This window comes from Sus scrofa, chromosome 1 (genome assembly GCF_000003025.6).
Source record: "Sus scrofa isolate TJ Tabasco breed Duroc chromosome 1, Sscrofa11.1, whole genome shotgun sequence".
NCBI lineage: Eukaryota > Metazoa > Chordata > Mammalia > Artiodactyla > Suidae > Sus > Sus scrofa.
This window is the reverse complement of record NC_010443.5, coordinates 25324152-25345097: the sequence shown is the minus strand read 5'-3', so window position 1 is coordinate 25345097 and position 20946 is coordinate 25324152. Positions and strand designations below refer to the sequence as shown.

The 20946-nt window shown below is 43.1% G+C and overlaps 1 protein-coding gene across 1 annotated transcript in view; it reads left to right on the top strand.

Moving 5' to 3' along the window:
* HECA (hdc homolog, cell cycle regulator) overlaps positions 1-20946 on the top strand; it is a 47636-nt gene that overhangs the window by 18986 nt on the left and 7704 nt on the right. The window contains exon 2 of the mRNA XM_021087304.1: positions 14357-15394. Within this exon, the coding sequence (XP_020942963.1) occupies positions 14357-15394 (1038 nt within the window). The remainder of the gene's footprint in view (positions 1-14356; positions 15395-20946) is intronic.

The window sequence follows — 20946 nt, the reverse complement described above, 5'->3', positions numbered from 1 at the left end:
TATTTTTTAAGTATTAGCTTCCATTTATGAACAGACTTAGTGTCTTTTAAAATTTTTTAGTGGAGAAATTTCTCAAAATATTTGAGAAACTTTATTTAAAAACCTTTTAAATTTTCACTTAAAAATACCAGTCAAGAAATTTTTTTTAAATGATTTTATTTTTTCCATTATAGTTGGTTTACAGTGTTCTGTCAGTTTTCTGCTGTACATTAAAGTGACCCAGTCATATATTTATATATATATACATATATGTTATTTTTCTCACATTATCCTCCATCAAGCTTCATCATAAGTGACTAGATATAATTCCCAGTAAAGAAATGGTTTTAAACCCCTAGTGAGTTTGAGGTCTGGTATGGGCATCAGTGGTCCACATTCACTCCTTTCTTTCTTTTCTTTTATTTTTTTCTTTTTATGGCCGCACCTGTGACATATGGAAGTTCCCAGGTTAGGGGTTGAATCAGAGCTGCAGCTGCCAGCCTACACCACAGCCACACTGGATCCAAGCTACATCTATGACCTATACCGCAGCTTGTGGCAACATCAGATCCTTAACCCACTGAACAAGGCCAGGGATTGAACGTGCATCCTCACAGAAACTATGTCAGGTTCTTAACCTGCTGAGCCCCAATGGGAACTCCCACTCCTTCTCTTCTAATCTACTCTCTGTGCTGCCCCACAGGGAGGGATCACGGGTAAAGCAGAGGCTTCGCACACGCACATGGGCCGGTGGGTGATCAAGTGGAAGATCCAGCCTGGGGCCTAATTGTGGAGCTCCTTGAACATGTCCAAAGGACTTAGAGCCTCACTTTGGGAGTTTCTGAGATTCCTAAATGTGTGTATGATGTCATCATAGTGTAATTTTCAGAAGGCTGATTTGAAGGTGGTGATAAAACTTCTTGGCTTGTTTATCCCCTAAATGAATATGAAAATACTAAGTCCCTCTTGTAGATTAATGTAGTCACACCCAGTTTTTTTAAAAAAACGTTTAAATAAATGCAGAGGATACAGTTTCCAGTTTATTTTAAATGTCGTTTAGGTGTATTTAAACAGAATCTAGGAGTTCCCTTGTGGCACAGTGGGTTAAGGATCTGGCACTGTCACTGCAGTGGCTCTGGTTGTTGCTGTGGCACAGTTCAGTCCCTACCCTGGGAATTTCCACATGCTGAGGGCATAGTCAAAAACAAACAAAACAAAACCAGAATCCAAATATCATGTCAACTTGATAACTATTATCAGCCATTTAAAAGATAACAGTCAGAAATCTTACATTTTTTTATTTTTAAAATCTTACCCAGAAGCTGTATGAGCTGATGATATCGTCCTGTTTGAAAGTCTCTTATTGATTATGCTATCATTTTTCTATAACAAAAATATGTATATATACTTACATTTATATTAAGCATTTCTGGAATGTCAGAAGAAGGCCCTCTAGAAGTCTCCTCCATGAAAGCAGTGAGAACACTGGCCAAAATTATCAAAATCAGGTTTTCAGAATTCTAGAAATTAACCAAAGTCTTGCAATAATTCAAGGAAAATGAATTATAATAAGAACAGTGACTTTTGTCATTTTTAACTCGCTCTATTCGCACTCCCCCTCTGTAGCTCTCTGGTAACTTTAAGACATGCAGCCTAATAATCACTTGGGTGGAGTTGGGGGAACAGGTTTGGAGTTTCCTCAAAGCCCTGGCCTCTGAGAATTGTCACCATTTGACCTGTCTGGAAGGTCCCTGGTAAAGGCTCACTGACAGGACTGGTCTTTATCTGACCTGGCTCAGAGATAACCCAGTATTAAAAGCCTCTTCTTAGGATGTTTGCTGAAAACACTCAGTAGCAATTGTTTATCACTGCAGCTGCCTGTAGCAGTGATACCAGTCTGAGGAAACAAGGGATGGGCCAAAAAACTTTAAAAGACTGTGTTGGAAGTGGCATGTCCGTAAGGGGCTTTGAGAAGCTGTGATATATTCCTGGTGCTCTAGAAGACTGAGCACATGGGCATGGCTCTGAGCATACCTGCAAGAGACCTTGGGAGGCCCTCATTCTCCCCTTTGGCTGACCGGGAGGCTCTACACAAGCAGAAAGTAAAGGCTAAGTAGAGTCATAAACTGTTGAAGCATAGAAGCCTTGCCTAACACACACACACACAGAGTCCCTTGACAAAGGATGGAACATTTACTGGTTCAGGGCATTTAAGGAAGTCTCTGTCCAGTTATTAGCTCATCACTAAGCTATGTGAGTAGAAACTTTAGTGGCTATACATGATGAAAAAATAGAGACTTTACAGAATTAGTCCAGGAGAGTCAGTAAATAAACATCCAGCAGCAACAATAACAGCAGCATATCCTGCAAGGAGAAAGAATCTGATTATCAGAATTGTTGCTCTATGTTATTTAAAGTGTCCAGTTCTCAAAAGCATAAGATACTCAAAGACCTAGAAAAATGTGGTTTATGATCTTATTCACCACTTGTAGCTCCTGGGCATGTACTGGGCATGTTAACAGGTGTTTAAACACATTTGAATTGACCATAATTAGCTGATTTTTTTCAGAGACCCCATCTATTTTTTTTCTCTCCCGTAGTGAGTGTTTAATCCCAAGACAAACGCTGATATCTTTATTATGTCTCCTAGGAGAGGGTCTTTATTAAAAGAAGCCACATATTTGCCCAAATGAGTGTTAGTGTCTTGGAAAATTTGAAGGATTTTTCTTTAGGCAGCTATTTATAATAAACCTGCTAAGAAAACTGCCTTATTTGAAGACCAGATTACTTTGAAATGTTTCCTATATGAAGTTTATATATCTATAGTTTGTGTTTTAGGGAAGTTAGTGCTACAGTTTGAGTTATATTTGAGAATATAACTATTGTACCATTTAGCAGATATCCAGATATCTAATAAACTGTAGTCAGATACTCATATTATCCTATATTTGACTTATTTATTTATTTATTTATATTTATTTATTTAGTCTTTTTGTCTTTTTCTAGGGCCGCACCCACGGCATATGGAGTTCCCAGGCTAGGGGTTCAATCTGAGCTGTAGCCGCCAGCCTACGCCAGAGCCACAGCAATGCCAGATCTGAGCCTCATCTGCGACCTACAGCGCAGCTCACGGCAACACTGGATCCTTAACCCACTGAGTAAGGCCAGGGATCAAACCCGCAACCTCATGGTTCCTAGTCGGATTCGTTAACCACTGAGCCACGATGAGAACTCCCTATATTTGACTTCTTTATTGTAGATTCAGAAGATTTTAGTGTGTCAGACCTAGTCACCTGGGGTTAGGTCTGCTTAACAGGACATGCTGATTAAAAAAAAAAATCTGTCCTCAAGACCATAATATTTGCAGATGACAGACTTTTACTGTTTTCATGATCAGTTGTGGTGATGGAAGAAATTCAGAGTTGCTGTGTACTGTATTGATGTTCCCTGATTCATTCTAGGAGCAGGAGTAAACTGGAAATGCTGATGTCATCACATCTGCGCACAGAGTGTTATCAGTATATCCTGGTTCCAAATACTCATTTGTGTCTATTTTTCCTCATTATTTTTTACCACAGTATCTATAAAAGAGATGAAGCAGACCTGCTGGACCCGCAAGCTTCAAAACCTCGTGTCACTGCAAGGAAAGGATTCTAACAGAGTTTGCATTGATGCCAAGCACGGAGGCAAGGGCTGATTAGTATCTTAGAGAATGTGGTCAGAATTCCAGAAGCTGATGACAGATTCCTGCCATGGCTGATGCTGAGCTGGCCAGTATTCAGAGTGACACAAGATAGGGCAACCCATAAAGCAAACAGTTGTTTGCTGGCAATTGTAATTGTCGAAATGACTGGCGTTCACAATGGATACGAAGGTTGTAATTTAACTGTTAAAGGACTTGGTTAGCAAAAGCTTAATTCCCTTTTAAGGTCTAGGTTGGGTTTATAATAAATTGAAGGCCCTTGTTTTCTACTTTTTGTTTCATAGTTTTCTGTTTGCAAATCTATAAGAACATAAAAAGCAGTTTTCCTGTAAAAGAGCAATGTGCGTTTTCTGTACTAGAGCAAGTGAAAGTAAAATGTAAGGGTCTTTTGCTGTTGTTCACTGTGGAAATACTATTGCATCTAGAGTAGACATATGTGTATATACATGTGCATGTGTATGAAATTGTATTGATAAGCTGACATCTGTTTATTCATAGATATGCTCAGTGCACATATATATGAGTATGTGTGTTATTTCAGTTGGCACCAGTTATGTACTTATTTTCTTATAATTCCTATATGAGTACATGATTGCTTTACCAATGAATATGACTTTTTCTCATTATTAAAATGAGTTGTGATAATTGATAATGCTAGGTGACTACAATACTCTGTTATTCTTGTTATTAAGTTTTCACGTTGGCATTTTTAAGTAGCCATCCTAAGAAGACGGAATTGGTTGGACTCTTGTAGCTGTCAGTAGTGATGTGACCCTGCAGCAGGTTCAGATTGTGTGGCCACACCTGTAACACTTGCCATTTGTCAGTTCATTGCTCTTTCCTCTGCCTCTCCCCTTAGAGCTTGTCTCTGCAGTGAACATGGGACTGTCCTTTTCATATTTGTCAGAAATGAATTCCTGGCTTTGCTAAGTGAGGGAAGAGAAGGGAGGGGAGGTAAAGAGGTTGCTGTTGAGTAGAGCTAAGTGGAGACAAGACTGGGCCCACATGAGGACGTGGGCGCCTGGAGGAGTCTAGGCTTTGTTGGGTTAGAGCCTGGAAGAGTGGACCGACCCCCCAAGCCCTGGAAGAAGACAAGGCAGGATGGAGCTGGAAGGAGTCTGAGCCCACTTACACTATGCCTCAGTTTCACCAGTGAGGTTGGGAGCGGGTAATGAGGGGGGCACCTATGTGGACCAGGTGGGACAAAGAGGACGGAGGGGTGGGGTTGGTTTGCAGAGCTTTGAGTGGCAGGAGCCAACCCCAGGTGTGCCTGAGAGAAGAGCTGAGAGAGAAGCCAGGAGGGATGGGAGCATGTAGAGGCCTGGGCATGAATAGCAGAGGGTGAAGCTGAGGGCACTGAGCCCAGAGGAACTGGGTGAGAGGCATGGGCTGAATGAGCAGAGTGGCCCCAGGACTGAGCGCTTGTGCTATGTGTGCTTCCCAGGAGTGGGGCACAGGCAGGGTGGAGAGGGCAGCCTTCCTGAAGGTGCTGTGCTTGTGGGGCTCCTCAGGCCAGTGGGTGAGAGGCCTCCCCTCTCACTTTGCACCCTTCTCTGGCCGACTTTAGAAAGTAAAGAAGGAGGGGAGTACCTGTGACCCCTGTCAAGTCCAACTTTGATATAGGTTAGTCAAAACTCTTTTGAACATTATGAGACAAGGTGGTGAATGGGTTTTTGTTTTAATCATTTATAGCCTCCTTTTTCCAAAAATAAAGTGGCTTTTACAAATATGTGCAATACTGTAAGAAGTAATAAATGAGAATATTAGTAATAGGGATGATGCTTTAGGAAAAATAGTGAACATCTTGAGACATTATAAGAGGTAGATCACAGACGTGGCTCTCAGATTTCTAGCACACAGAGGGAAGAGGCAAGAAGCAGTGGTCTCCCCTACAGTGTCCATCAGATTAAAAAATAAAACCAGCCACTTAGAAGATATTATGAAGTACTGAGCAAGGTCCATGACAATATCCTTTCATAAAATTAGAGTTCCCATTGTGGCTCAGCAGTAACAAACCCAATAGTATCCATGAGGATGCAGGTTCGATCCCTGGCCCTGCTCAGTTGGTTAAGGATCTGGTGTTGCCATGAGCTGTGGTGTAGGTTGAAGATGTGGCTCGGATCTAGCGTTGTGCTGGCTGTGGCGTAAGCCAGCAGCTGCAGCTCCAATTCCACCCCTAGCCTGGGAACTTCCACATGCCGCAGATGCAGCCCTACAAGTAAATACATAGAAAAGAATAGAATAGGGTATATATTAGGCTTGCTCATGTCATTAAATGCAGTCTGTCTAGGGGATGAAACAGTGGGGTCCAGGTAACCAGCTCAGTGACGCCTGGCTTAACTAAGGGATCACTTTTATCTAGCACAGGGATCACCATCCAAAGGTCTCCAGGGTCCTGGCATGTGGATAAGTGTACGAGTGGGGCTGGAGTGGAGGCCTGGATAACCTAAAAGGCATTTACACTTCATAACAAAACCCCTTGTACTGGTTTGATAAGACACTGCAGTCCAGACCACCTCACTGAAGCTCTGATCTAGAGGAATGTGTGGACATCATCTGTGAAATCTTTCTTCTTCTTATTGATTTATTTTTTATTAAAGTTTAATTCATTTACAATGTTGTGCCAATTTCTGCTGTGTAGCAAAGTGACTCGGTCATAAGTATATAAACATTCTTTTTTTGTTAAGATTTTTATTTTTTCTGTTATAGTTGATTTATGTTCTGTCAATTTCTTCTGTGCAGCAAAGTGACCCAGTCATTCATATATATATATATGTATATATATATATATATGCACATGCATTCTTTTTTATATTATTTTCCATCATGATATATCCCAGGAGTATCATCTATGAAATTTTTTCTTAAAAATTGTTTCTCTCAGCTTCGCTTTTGGAAGATGTTGAGTAGCAATGAGCTGTGGATCATATTCTCTGACAGGTACCTGGTCTGCAGATGTCCCTTGTTGCCAGTCACCATGCAGCCATGTGTTTTACCTGTTGGACAGACTAGCGGGGACATGAAGGCATTGTCTTTTCAGCTGAGGCCACTGGGGACCCACAGGCAAGGGGAGAGGCCAAGTTCACTGTGGCCTTTGGTCTCTAGGTACCGTTGTAGGTGCCCCAAGAGAGAAGTAGGACAACATTTTGGGGATGCTGTACTTATGACTTAGATGGTAAATGGCAATTACATATAAAAATATCATTTAGGAGTTTTGATCCTGGCCTTATTTTGAATATTTGTTCAGTCAGAGGGGAAGCCATTGGTAAAGATAGTCAAATCAGATCCTGTAGTGTTTCAGGGAAGCAAGGAAAATGCTTTAAAATTGGATTATAGTGCTGGATGATGGCATGATGTTTTTTCTGGGGTCTAACTGTGGGAGATTTTAATAGCTGGGTGGGGAGTTCCCGTCGTGGCGCAGTGGTTAACGAATCCGACTAGGAACCATGAGGTTGCGGGTTTGATCCCTGCCCTAGCTAAGTGGGTTAAGGATCCGGCGTTGCCGTGAGCTGTGTAGGTCGCAGACGCCGCGGGAGCGGCCCAAAAAATGGCAAAAAGACCAAAAAAAAAAAAAAAATAGCTGGGTGGTTTCTATGTGGTTATATGTATGCACGCATGCACACACATGCACTCGTGCAGGTACTCGTGTACTTTACCTGGTATTCTCATTCTATGGTATTGTGGTTTGGTTCCAAGAGCTCCTGGACCAACCTTTCCTTCAGGGTGAGTACTCACAGTACATGAAATGCTTGGGTGCTGGGTAGTTTTCTGCGATCTAGCACTCCCAAGATCCAAATCTCCAAGCAGGAGGAAAGGCAGCCTCCTAATTTATTTCCTGGTACAGTGTGATCCCATTATATGCAAATTGAATTATGCAAATTTCAACTAATGACACATAAATAATAATAAAATCTTCATATTATGTGCAAAATTTCAACAGACACATTCGCCCAGATTATGCATCAAGCGTTCTCATATTTTCAAAGCCAGCAGATCAACTGAATTATAAAAATGCTTTGTTACCCAATGTCATTATCTCTTTTTCGAAAGAGAAATACCTGCTAACCTTTGGCAATATTATGTGAACTCTTGTTTGTTATAGAACTTATTCACAGATTTTGGTGACACTTGTGTTATTATTTTAAAATCAGCTTTTTTTTTTTTTTTTTTTTTGTCTTTTTGCCATTTGTTGGGCCGCTCCCACGGCATATGGAGGATCCCAGGCTAGGGTTCGAATCGGAGCTGTAGCTGCCAGCCTGTGCCAGAGCCACAGCAACGCAGGATCCGAGCCGCGTCTGCAACCTACACCACAGCTCACGGCAACGCCGGATCGTTAACCCACTGAGCAAGGGCAGGGATCGAACCCGCAACCTCATGGTTCCTAGTCGGATTCGTTAACCACTGCGCCACGACGGGAACTCCTAAAATCAACTTTTAATTTAAATCTTTATTATAGCTTTCACCAATGCTAATGCTGGTGCTGAAAAAACATCCTGAAAATCTGTAGCTTTGGAACAGAAATGTGATAAAACACTGATATGCCATACTGTCAATTTATGAGGTACAACTGAGAAATATTAGAGATAATACTGATAGTAAAAGGCATCGGTAAAGCAAAAATACAGCACAACTACTGCAGATTTATGTGTTCTGAGGATGTTTTCTCCATACTGTACCCCTAGACTGTGGGGTAATCAGTCTTGAATTATGTAAGTTCTTCAGGAACACATCCCATGAATCAAATGCAGCCATGGTTTCTAAATCCCTGTTACCTAGGCTTGGAAAAGCTCACTTAGGTTAAAAAATATATATAGCAAGGTACTTATTTATTTGACACTGAGTAGAAGTTTTTTGTTGTTGTTCGTTTTGTTTTGTCTTTTTAGGGCTACACCCGTGGTATAGGGAGGTTCCCAGGCTAGGGGTTGAATTAGAGCTATAGCTGTTGGCCTACACCAGAGCCACAGCAACATCAGACCCGACCCTCATCTGCGACCTGCACCACAGCTCACAGCAATGCCGGATCCTTAACCCACTGAGCAAGGCCAGGGATTAAACCTGTGTCCTCATGGATAACAGTCAGGCTCATTAGCCACTGAGCCACAACGGGAACTCCCTGAGTAGAAGATCTTTAAGGGATTAGAAGAAGTGCATTTTCCTGCTATTTCTTTAAAGTTTGTCTGTAAATATTTAGTGAAGTATTTTATGCATTCTACCCTACTTGTTTGCTCTGGGGAAATAGTACTTTTCTTGCCCTTATTTACATGTAGAGAAAGAAGGATGGCACTTCCTGGTTGCAGCTTTGCTCAAACGCATTCAAGGTCCTTTGGTTTTTACATCAAGTAACGTAAAGTGATAGGGCTTTTAATAATAATTGCTTATATTTAAATGGTGCTCATTATATGCCAGGCACTGTTCAAACACCTTAATGTCTCCTTTGATTCTCATGGGAACGCTTTGAGGGTAGGTACTTTCTCTTATTTTTCCATTTTACAGGTAAGAAGATAGAAGTACAGGCAGTTTACGTGTCTAGTCACAGATCTTAAAATTAGTGAGTTTTTGAGCTGAGAGTCAATCCAGGCTGGCTGGCTACCTTGCGTCCAAATCCTCAGCCCCATGCTCTGTGGCCTCGGAAAGCTTGGAGCTGAGGATCCTCTGGTCAGAAGGGTATAAGCTAAGGGGAACTTGCTCAGTAAACAAGGGGATGTGTTCCCATGTACGAGGAATTACTGTGTGGAACAGATCCATATCACATAATAGTTGTTCAGAAACCCTAAAGTTTGCATTTGGTACCTGGAGAGTGAAGGAGGGTGGAATAGATTATGGTTGGAGGAAGTGAGGGTGCGGGCCAGGCTCTGCCCCAGGAGAGAACCCTGGGCTGAGTCTAGAACGGCTGTGGAGGCTCAGTGGAGCTGAGTCCTCCCCTTTCCCTCCTCCAGATGGCCCAATCCTAAATCGGATTGGGCCATCCTTGCCTTCAACAAGACATTTATTAGAAATACGATACGATTTTCACAGCAGTGGGTTTATAAGGATGACTGTGACAAAGTCCCCACCTTAGTCTCTGCTAGAAAGCATCGGATAACTTCAAAATACCCTCCACACTTCTCCGCCCCACCAATCTCCCCACGTGCTTGTGGTACTTGAATCTATTTTAAGAGCAATGAAAACATCAAATTTAACAGTTAAGAAGATGAAAATGCCTGTGTTGGGTTTGAGGGGTTCAGGAGCTTTGGGTTTGTTGGGCAGCCAGTGTAAATGATGACTGTCAGATCCTTCCCTTTTAATAGGTGAGGGAGCGCTAAGGCCTGAGGGGAAGGAGGGTCCTGGGATGAGAAGGCGGGGCAGAGTATAGGCTGCCCAAACGACATCACTCAACCTCATTATCTCATTGTCCAGACTTGAAACTACTTAAGATTTTTGCCCAGAATGAGGTGAGCCCTGGTTATTTTCGCTTGGGCAGGGAGAAATAGAAGCTGAGTACTGAATATTTGATGATGAAGCTATAGAAACAGGTACTGGAGGATTCATAGACATTTTTTAAAACCATGCTGATTTTGTATTTTCTCATTTTGCTTGCTAGTCAAGCTATTACAGCTCAAACTAATGTCCCAAAGTGTGTGTGTAACACGCCCTCACTGAAAGTAGGATTCCCTACTCCCCACTTCCCGTAAAGCTTCAGTTGTATCAGATCAGTCTGTATGCCATTTATACCTTTGTGGAACTGTTTTGTTTTGTCTTTTTGCCATTTCTGGGCTGCTCCCGCTCCGTGGCATATGGGAGGTTCCCAGGCTAGGGGTCTAATCGGAGCTGTAGCCACCGGCCTACGCCAGAGCCACAGCAACGCGGGATCTGAGCCGCGTCTGCGGACCTATACCACAGCTCACTACACAACAGCTCACGGCAACGCCGGATCATTAACCCACTGAGCAAGGCCAGGGATTGAACCCGCAACCTCATGGTTCCTAGTCGGATTCGTTAACCACTGTGCCACTACAGGAACTCCTTGTTTTTGTTTTTGTTTGCTTTTTAGGGCTATACCCACTTCATATGGAGATTCCCAGGCTAGGGGTCGAATCAGAGCTGTAGTTGCCGGCCTATGCCATAGCTGCAGCAACAGTAACGCCAGATCCAAGCCGTGCCTGCTACCTATACCACAGCTCATGGCAACGCTGGATCCTTAACACCCTGAGCAAGGCCAGGGATCAAACCGGAAACCTCATGGTTCCTAGTTGGATTCGTTTCCGCTGCACCACAATGGGAACTCTGGGATGGTTATTCTTAAGAACTAGGAGTTTTATAATAAGTAGAGACAGTTTTCAGGAAACAATCAAATACATTTCTGTAATATGGCTAATTTGTTGTGTGTGTGATTTTGAGTTGTCACCAGCACTGTTTCTTAGAGTTAAAAAACCATTTCCTGTTCGTTTTAGTTAATTGTGAAACCTAGGAAATTGAAAAAGAGGTGTGACACTATTCATTTCTTTACTTTCTAAATACCTGTCATACATCAAAAAACATTAGAAAAAGTAGGAAGCATATTGAAGCAGTTTGCATTTAGTTGGGAAGCCAGATACACAGGTATAAAGTATGGTAGAGGCAGCATAAAAGAGTTTCTGTGGAACTTTACAGTTTACAAAGTGCTTCCACATATATTTGAGGTGAGTGAGTGCAAGCATTTTTATCTTCACTTTACAGAAAAGGAAACTGCTGCATGTCAAACAGCTAGTAGCAGAACTTGCACCCAAACCCCTCTCAGCTGCCTTTCCAATCAGATCTTGAAGGAAATCATGTCTTTGGGTGTAGAGGCATACCCTCCACAGCTTTATTAAAGGCCTGTGTAGATATAAAAGCCCTGTTTCCAAGGCTTACCTATTACTCTTTCCTCAGAGCCCCACCCTCAGGCTGGAGGCCTGTAACAGAGTGAGATGTCTTTTGCACATGGTATTTGGTATTAAACAAGCCCTCGACTTTGTGTTTGTCTTTGAGGCCTGACCACAAGGCTGCATCAAAGTGGCTGCCATGTGAACTAGCAGGGCTGACAGGTTGGAGTGCAGACTCTTGTCTTGCAGGGGAGCAGGTGGGAACGGTTGTGATGATGATGGGCAGTGTTAAAAGGACAGGGGCTTGGAGCTCTGCTACCTCCTCTGCATGTGTGATCCAGGCATATGCTTCTGTTAGTGCTCTTAGCAATACTTGCCAGTCTTCCAGCTCCAAAGACCTGATACGTAGGAATGATACATTGGAGGTTTTGTGAAAAGCTAAAGATAGGATTTTTTTCCTTCTTAGTCTACCTTTCTTTAATGTGAAAATACTTTTAAAAGCAGTGTGATGTCAATCTCAGCATTTAAAACTTAAATTTTTGGCTATTATGAATGCCAAGGTACTGCTAGGTCATTTTTAAAATTTGATTTCCTTAGTCTTGGGTTAATACCACTTTGGTTATTGCCATTCATTACATTTCAGAGTTCAAGGCTGTCCTCTGAGGGGCTGAAGATAAAAGCAACTGAACTTTGTTTAATTGACTAATTAACATTTTAAAGGCATTAAAGGTCACAGCCCAGGTGGTTGCAGTTAATTTACCGAGTTTCCGGGCTACTCTTCTACTTTTCAGAGTGCATCCCTACATTTAGGTCTTTCTGCCTAGCATTACAGCCCTCTCTCTTTTCCTTCTGCTCTGCTTGTCCTGTGTGGGTTTCGTGTGCTAGCGTTATTTTTTAATGCAACTTGATTCGCCACTGGATGTGTGCAATGCCTGAGCCCAGTGGTGCCAGGAATACAAAGATGAGTAATGGGCATCCTCTCCTGAGTCGTCACCTGGTGGGGACCCCAGTGGGGATGCAGGTAAGGTTCAGAACCTTCCTGGGGGTGGGGAGGCCAGAATGCAAGGGAAGAGGAGAGTCCTAGGGAAACTGGTGTCTAGAGGTGGGCCTTGGAGAATGGAAGGAAGGGGAGGAGGTTTACTATGTACTCGCAGGCCCTGCTCTAAGCACCTTCTGTGTATTAGTATATTTCATCCTTATAAGAACCAAGTAAGGGAGTTCCCGTAGTGGCGCAGTGGTTAACGAATCCGACTAGGAACCATGAGGTTGCGGGTTCGATCCCTGCCCTTGCTTAGTGGGTTAAGGATCCAGCATTGCCGTGAGCTGTGGTGTAGGTTGCAGACGTGGCTCAGATCCCGCGTTGCTGTGGCTGTGGCGTAGGCTGGTGGCTACAGCTCCGATTCGACCCCTAGCCTGGGAACCTCCATGTGCCACGGGAGCGGCCCAAAAATAGCAAAAAGACAAAAAAAAAAAAAAAAAAAAAAAAAAAAGAAAGAACCAAGTAAGGAACATTCAGTTGTTATCTGCATTTTATACAGAAGAGGCTGACACAAAGAGAAGTGGAGCAACTTGTCCAAGAGCACACGGCTCACCAGTGGTATTGCTGGGATTCTAACCCGGGCAGTCTGGTTGCAGAGTCCATGCTGTGAATTGCTCTACTGGGCGGTTGGGGTTTGGACAAATGAAGATGAAGGGTTGTTGCTCCCAGGAGGTAGATGGGGAAGCCATGATCACAGAGGTGGACGAGTTGGTTCAGGCTGCTGCGGGGCTCAGGCCCTGGGTCTCTCTCCCCTGCATCACTGCAGCTTCCCTCCCACCCCCAGTCTCCTTGCTGCCAGCCAGGGCCTGGGGCAGGGGGCAGGGGCGTGTGTGTGAGGGTGGCGATTCTAAAACACAACTCCGACTGAGGGGCTCTGTGGCTCACAGTCTTCATCTAGCTTCTCAGCTATGACAGTTCAAGTCTGACGTGAGCTTGGGGTGTGGAACCTTCATGATCAAGCCCAGTGTTTTCCACTGGGAGTAATACTGCCCTCCAAAGGGGCCTTCTGAAAATGGTCTAGATGTCAAAGTAACCAGAATCCAGTGGAATCCCAAATCTTCATACCTCCTATTCTTAAGAAATGGTTCTACCCTGTGTCACCAAGTTTTACTTCCTTCTGAGAACTTGTGTGGCCTCTTAGATGCCCTATGGTTAAATAGCGTGGAGATATCTTGGTGTTCCTGCTTTCTGTCCTCATAGCTTAAGGAGAATTGTTCCTTCATTTTCCTTCATGGCCTGGCAGTGTAATTCTGTGGGTATCAACAATTAGTTTGAGCAAATACCTCACCCTTAGGTATCAGACTGTTCTAGAAGAGCACTAGGGATGGGGAAAGTCTGTTTTCTCTGTGATAAAGAGTTTTGAGGGCCCTTTTGGAGCTACCTCCTGAACTGGTTGGTTAAGTAACTGCATCATAGTTCCTAGCTCACTGGAGTGATTCATTTTTAAGAGTCTTGAAACCGCCTGTCGTTACACCCACGGCTCAGGAAGACCTCATACTACACTGAAGTACAGCTAATTGTACTGTGAAGGATTTGGACTTTTTGAAGCTTATCGGTATTTTTTTTGTTTAGCAGATTAAAAAAAAAAAACCCAAAATAAATTTCCTTGTCACAACGTTGCTCCAGAAGAAAACCATAAATGTTTTTTAATCCTGTCTGGGGTTATTCCAGTAGTGGAAATCTCCATACCAGAAAAGTCCTTCTTTTGGTGTGAATGGACTAAGATGGGATGGTAGCTTTGACCTCACATTTGGTGTGGGCTAGAATCCCACATGCTGCGTGCTGAATCCTCTCTCTCTCTGTGCTTCTCCCCAGAAGCCCCTTGTGCCACGCCCCTGATCTGCAGCTTTGGGAGGCCGGTTGACCTGGAGAAGGACGACTACCAGAAGGTGGTGTGCAACAACGAGCATTGTCCCTACAGCACCTGGATGCACCTGCAGTGTTTCTATGAGTGGGAGAGCAGTATCCTGGTGCAGTTCAACTGCATTGGCCGGGCCCGCAGCTGGAATGAGAAGCAGTGCCGCCAGAACATGTGGACTAAGAAGGGCTATGACCTGGCCTTCCGCTTCTGCTCCTGCCGCTGCGGCCAGGGCCACTTGAAGAAGGACACGGACTGGTACCAGGTGAAGCGGATGCAGGATGAGAAAAAGAAGAAGTCGGGCTCAGAGAAGAACACGGGGAGGCCCCCTGGCGAGCCAGTGGAGGAGGCCAAAAAGTGCCGGCCACCCGCCAAACCTCAGAAGGGCTTGGCCCACGACCTCCCGCGCCGGCACTCCATGGACCGGCAGAACTCGCAGGAGAAGGGCGGCGGGGCGGCCTACGGGGCGCGCTCCCCCTGTGGCTCCCCGGGCCAGTCCCCACCCACCGGCTACTCCATCCTCTCCCCTGCGCACTTCAGCGGCCCCCGATCGTCCAGGTACCTTGGGGAGTTCCTGAAGAACGCCATCCACCTGGAGCCTCACAAAAAGGCCCTGGCGGGCGGCCACGTGTTCAGAAACGCGCACTTTGATTACAGTCCAGCAGGGTTGTCAGTGCACAGGGGGGGCCACTTCGACGCCCCCGTGCAGTTCCTGCGGCGCCTGGACCTGTCCGAGCTCCTCACTCACATCCCCCGCCATAAGCTGAACACTTTCCACGTGCGGATGGAGGACGATGCCCAGATGGGCCAGGGCGAGGATCTGCGGAAGTTCATCCTCGCAGCCCTCAGCGCCAGCCACAGAAACATGGTGAACTGTGCCCTGTGCCACCGGGCGCTCCCGGTGTTCGAGCAGTTCCCGCTGGTGGATGGAACTCTGTTCTTAAGCCCCTCGAGACACGATGAGATCGAATACGATGTTCCCTGTCACCTTCAAGGTACAGGTGTTCATTCACCTTGCCTGTTTTCTGTTTGTGAGAAGTGAGAAGCGAACAAGAAGGGATGGCTCTGTTGGGGCTTAATTGTAACTGGCGGTGTGTTTTTGTCTTAGTTAAGAGTAGCTAACATTTGAATATTTCATCTGTGGCCAGTAAGGTGGTGGAGGTGGTGGCCTTTACTCTGATGTCACTGTATCAAGTACAGTTGTTCCGGTGGGTAATTTTATGTTTTTGTCTTGATGTAATTTGAAGAGAGAATTCCTGATGTATAGTTTTTCATGATTAGGAGGAAATTTAGAGAAGGAATTGCCTTGAAATGTTTTACTTGCTGTAAAATATTTGCCTTTGAAACCTGTGTTAATGTGCCCAGCCAGCTGTGTATTCTCTGATCTTTGTAAATATAATACAGTGAGGAAAAGGAGGGTTAGTGGTGGTTTAAGATTAGTCGAATTAATCTTGAAATTTCTGAAAGAGGAGCCTTTCTTGATAGCAGCAAAAAGAAAATGAAGGGTTATCGAAAGCTCAGATATTACCCTGGTGATGAGGGGTGTGAAGCTTATTAATGCTGTGAATGACACACAAAGACTTGGGCATTTCAGCCATAAATTGAGTAACAGGGAAATCTGTCAGTTCATGTAAAGCTTTTGAATTTATGCAAAGATGGGATGCATGACATGTAACTTGTTTATAACTTTAAAAGTGTGCTAAAAAAGCCTGTAGTAAAAATGATACATCCCATATATCTCCTTCCCACCAACCTCTGCTGGCTCATTTCCCGGGCACTTTATTCTCCAATTTTAGATATTCCTATTGATTTAAAGCGGTTGACTATGCTTTGTTTCATCTTCCCCTTTCCCTCAGGATACTATATCACAATTCTTAGTTAAATCCTTAATGATTTTTCTGTTATGATTGTGTAAATATTGTTGAGCCAAGAACTATAGATATATTCCCTAGACAGAGTACCATATAGTCTAGGACACCTTTTGTTTTTATCAAAGTTAATAATTGCTTCACATTTTCATTTGCATAGCCTTTTTTGAAGCTTTGGCTGATGGTTCTAACACTTCAGCAGCTCTACAAACCACCTTTCAAAAATATTTCCATATGCCTATTAGATGTTTTATGAACTTTTCTTTTTGAAATTTCTCTCATGGAGCCTTTCATCTTCTTGTTCCTTTGCATCCTGGTGCACTCAGTACCTCCTGTGCCTACATATTGGTTTTTCTAGGAATTCCTGTATCTCTTTTCTATTTTTACCTTCTGTTTCTGGATACCATACTTCCTTTTTTCTTGGTTGATTTTCTTAATTTATTAAGAAGCATCCCAATATTTTATTTTTATTTTTCTGCTATCATATTTATAATTTCTGAAAGCTCTTTGTAATAGTGTCCTATTCTTGTTTCCTGGATACAATTTTCTGTTTTATCTTTCTCAGCAGGGAAAGGGAGCTGAATTTGCAAGGAGTAGTCTCATTCATTTTTGAGAATTTCACCTAATCCCCTGTATCTTTTAGCTCTTGTTATAGAGCAACCACTCTAAAACTTAGTGGTTTGAAACAGTAATGATTTATAACTTCTCGGAATTCTCTGGGTTGGTTTGGTTAGGATGGCCTCTCACATACGTCTAGCACTTTGCAGATTGGTTGGCACTGGGAATCTTCAGCTAGAATGGCTTATCGCTGCTTCTATATTCTTTCATCTGCCAGTAGACTAGGCTGAGCTTTCCACATGGTGTTCTCAGGGTGACATTAAAGACGGTGCGAACAGGAGCTGCATGGCCTCTCTATCAAGGCTAAAGCTTGGGACTAACATCCCTTCTGTCACATTCTGTTCTTCAAAGTAAGTGGTTAGACTCGCCCAGATTCAGGGGATAATTTGACAGACTCTCGATGGAAAAAGTTGCATAGAATGTATGGTTATTAAGTAATTTCTTATACTCCACTCTTTCTCTTTCAGCACCTCATCTCACCCTCCCCTGTTCTTTTGTCTAGTTTCAGAGTTAAACCATTTACTATTTCTCTGTCTAATTTCTGACCTTATAGTTTGTTTCAGGGTTGCAGGTACCTCATAGTTTCATGGAAGATGGAATTTGTGTGTTTTATTACTTACCATTTATATTGTATGGGGATAATTTAGAGGGAGGTAGATGGAAACATCTTTACTTCACCATTTTAAGACTGGAAATATTCTTTATGAAGATAAATGGGGGTACAAGGGTACTGGTGCATGAGAGTAGAGCTGTTCCTTTCCTATTCATATCAAACAAATTCTTTCCATTTAATCCTATCACCAGCCAGTCAAACATATAAATCGTGTGCTTGTCCTAGGTACTGTCACTTTTTACCACTCATCAATTTATGTTAGGATGTAAGATACTTTTACAAAAATGTAGCTAGCTTTACTATGCACTGGTACCACTTGTAGAGCTGGTGTCACCTGGACAGTATGTACATGAAGCATCCTAAAATTTACCAGGGAGGAAGGGGCCACTTTGGCCTCGGCAGTTAAAGGAGGTAATGTGAGGCAGATGTCAAGCGACAGACTGGATTTGGGTAAGTAGAAGGTCTGACTCCGTCAGGGGGTTGTTGATGGGAGTAATGTGAGCAAAGGAGTGGTGGTTCAAAGAAAAAGGTCAGGAGACAGCGAGAGAACCGAAGAGAACCATCTGGTCAGAGCAGAGGTTCTAGAGTAGAAAATGAGTAATGTGGGTGGAGAACAGATTGTAGGTGTCCTTTCAAGCCATGGCAAAGAACTTTGCCATGTTTATGAATTGAAGGGTTTAACTTTTTCAAAGCCAGTGATTGCTTGGGGGAAATGTTTGAAAGGGGCAGAACTTGTACAGTTGTAATTTAAATCTCTATTCCAGATACAAGGAGAAAAGAGACAGCTGGGTTGTGATGGTAGGAATTGAAAGGTAGGAATATCTGTAAGAGATTATTTTAAAGGAAAAATTACACCTTTGGAGCCAGCTTGACTGGAGGGGATGAAGATGTGTTCTTAATTGGCTCACTTTGGCTCTGGACCAGGTAAATAGCATTGTTACAAACAGGAGTGAGAAAGTTGCGGGAAGGACCTGATCTTAGAGGAAAAAGGATGAGATGCTGGGGCTTGAAGGGATATATTGGGTTTCCAGAGACGCTGGGACTTTTGTGTGGAAATGTCTCTTACAAGAGCTTTTAGAAATAAACATTAGGATGAACACTGGAGCTGATTTTATAATGCTAGTGGTTAGTAGAATGGAAGAGCTCTTGAATGGAGAGAAAAGAGAAAGAAAACAAGCGTATATGACAGAGCCCAGGACCAGATCTTGAGGGTACCCATCAGTGAGTGGATGGAGAAAGGTGAAAATCAGGTTGGCCTGAGAACCGTGTGTGTATATGCGTGTGTACTTGTGTACATCTACGTGCATGCACATCCACAGATAAAATAATAGATGTGTTAGGAGTACATTACAAAGGTCTTGAGAGTGTTTTATCAGTACTAGACGAGTCAGTGTCACAAGTGGGGCCTTGACATGTGTCCTGTGTTTTTATTGCTACATCTTGAAGAACTCCATGCAGCCTTTTTTTTTTTTTTTAAATAGCAAGCCAGTGTCAATCATTTCTTCCATCACAGAGTTTCAACCATGTGTTCCTTAAGGTATTTTCAAGTACAGTAGTAAGGCCGTGTTCCAGGCCACAGGATTCCAGCGTGTTGATTACACGCTGCTGAAATAATATGTTATTTCCAGTGGTGGACTATGTGGATTGTCACTCCCTTGCCCTGCCCTTTCCCCTCACTGACTTCTCCAGCCTCCAGCTCTAGCCTCTCTTCTCTTCCTCTCTTTTCCATAAGATGTGTTTGGTTTTAATAACTTTTTAAGATTGATCAAATTAGGAATTTGTTTTGGTGCTTCTTTACTACTTAGAACCACAGGTGACTGTTCTCTCAGGAATCTACTCTTTGTTTAAATTCACAACCCTAGAATTAGAAATTTTAAATTATCTGTATTTAGGACAATATATAACGATAACAGAAACAAATCTAGAGATTCAATCCAGGCCAGGAATTCCCAGGAGGTAGCCTAGAGGTTAAGAGTCAGACATAAAAATTTAAGTCTGGACTTTGATACTTATTATCTTTTTTAACTTGGGCAAGCTACTCCAGCTGTCTGAGTTTCAGTTCCTTCTATCTGAAGTGGGAAAAGCAATAATGCCTATGTTACAGGGTTGTTGTGAGGGATTCACCTAGCCTCCCAGCACACTGCCAGACCCTTGGTAAGCAGTCAGTAAACGCTCCCGGTCAGCTTCATCATCATGGTCATTACTACTAACATTTGACTTCTCTGTCTGTCCCTGACCCCACCCTTCCTAGCAGCCACCTGGGTGTCTTTGAATGTTTGGGAATTGCTGTAAGTAAGTCTGGGAGTGAAATTGAAAATGAAGCGTTTTCCAGTGGCTCCTATGTATTGAATTGACATCCTAAAATGCCTCAGGGCATGACGTGTGAGATCTTTTTATCTTTAGTGCCGTATAGCAGAGGTGGGCCTTAATGCAAGAAGCTCTTGTCACCCTTCTCATTTTTGGCTTAGGTCCCCAAGGTTATAATGGCTTTGGCTGTTAACATATTACATCCATTCATACAACATACAATCATGGAGTGCTTTCCACATTCCAGATGCTGTGCTAGACCCTGAGCCCTCGAGGATGAATAAGACATAGTTCCTACCCTCAGGGAGGGAGAGTCTTGTAAGCACAAGGAATGAAAGTTTTCCCTTTAAGTACCATATACCCCTTTCCAATGTATAAGGAGCAGGCTGGCTGGTCCTTAACCACTGAAAAGATAAAGAGCAGGGTCTGGCTGAGGACAGTGAGCAGCACATTCTGAGTAAGAAGCCACGTAGGAGATGTGTTCTCCGGATGGTAATTTTGAGCACAGTGGAGCACCCTGATGCCCACAAAGAGAGCAGCATTGCTGCTATTATATATTGCCCAGGCAGATCCTGGACTTTCCAATACTTTTTCCAATTTGGACCTGAATTCTTCTGTATAAAGTAGGATGACATCTTTCACAAGCATTACATATTGATAAATGATGGAGGAATGGGCTTGTGACTTTCAAGAGCCCAGCAAATAACATGACATTGAAGTCCTTTGGGGAAAAAAAAAAAAAAAAAAAAACACAAGATATAATTCTGGCTCCTAAATTGGATGTGGTGATGACTGAGCAATTTTGGAGACAAGAACAGTTAACATAGTAATTTTGGCTGTGGTATAATTCTGGGCAACCGATACCAAGACAGACTTTGGATTTTTTTATGAAAGGACTTGTCAATGGACAAGAGCTCATAAGTACAGACCAACATGGCTGGTTCATATGCTGCATTAGACCTGAAAGCAGGCTGGTTTTGAGCATCTGTGGTTGGTCATTTGAGTTTGGATGTCTGTGTTATAAACCTGACAGCACTTTTCAGAAAAGTGAATTGAAGCAAGTATTTAACAAGATTAAACTTAAAGTACCTGTCCCATTGACAGTAGTTAGTAATTCATCATTATTCTAAAAGGACAAATT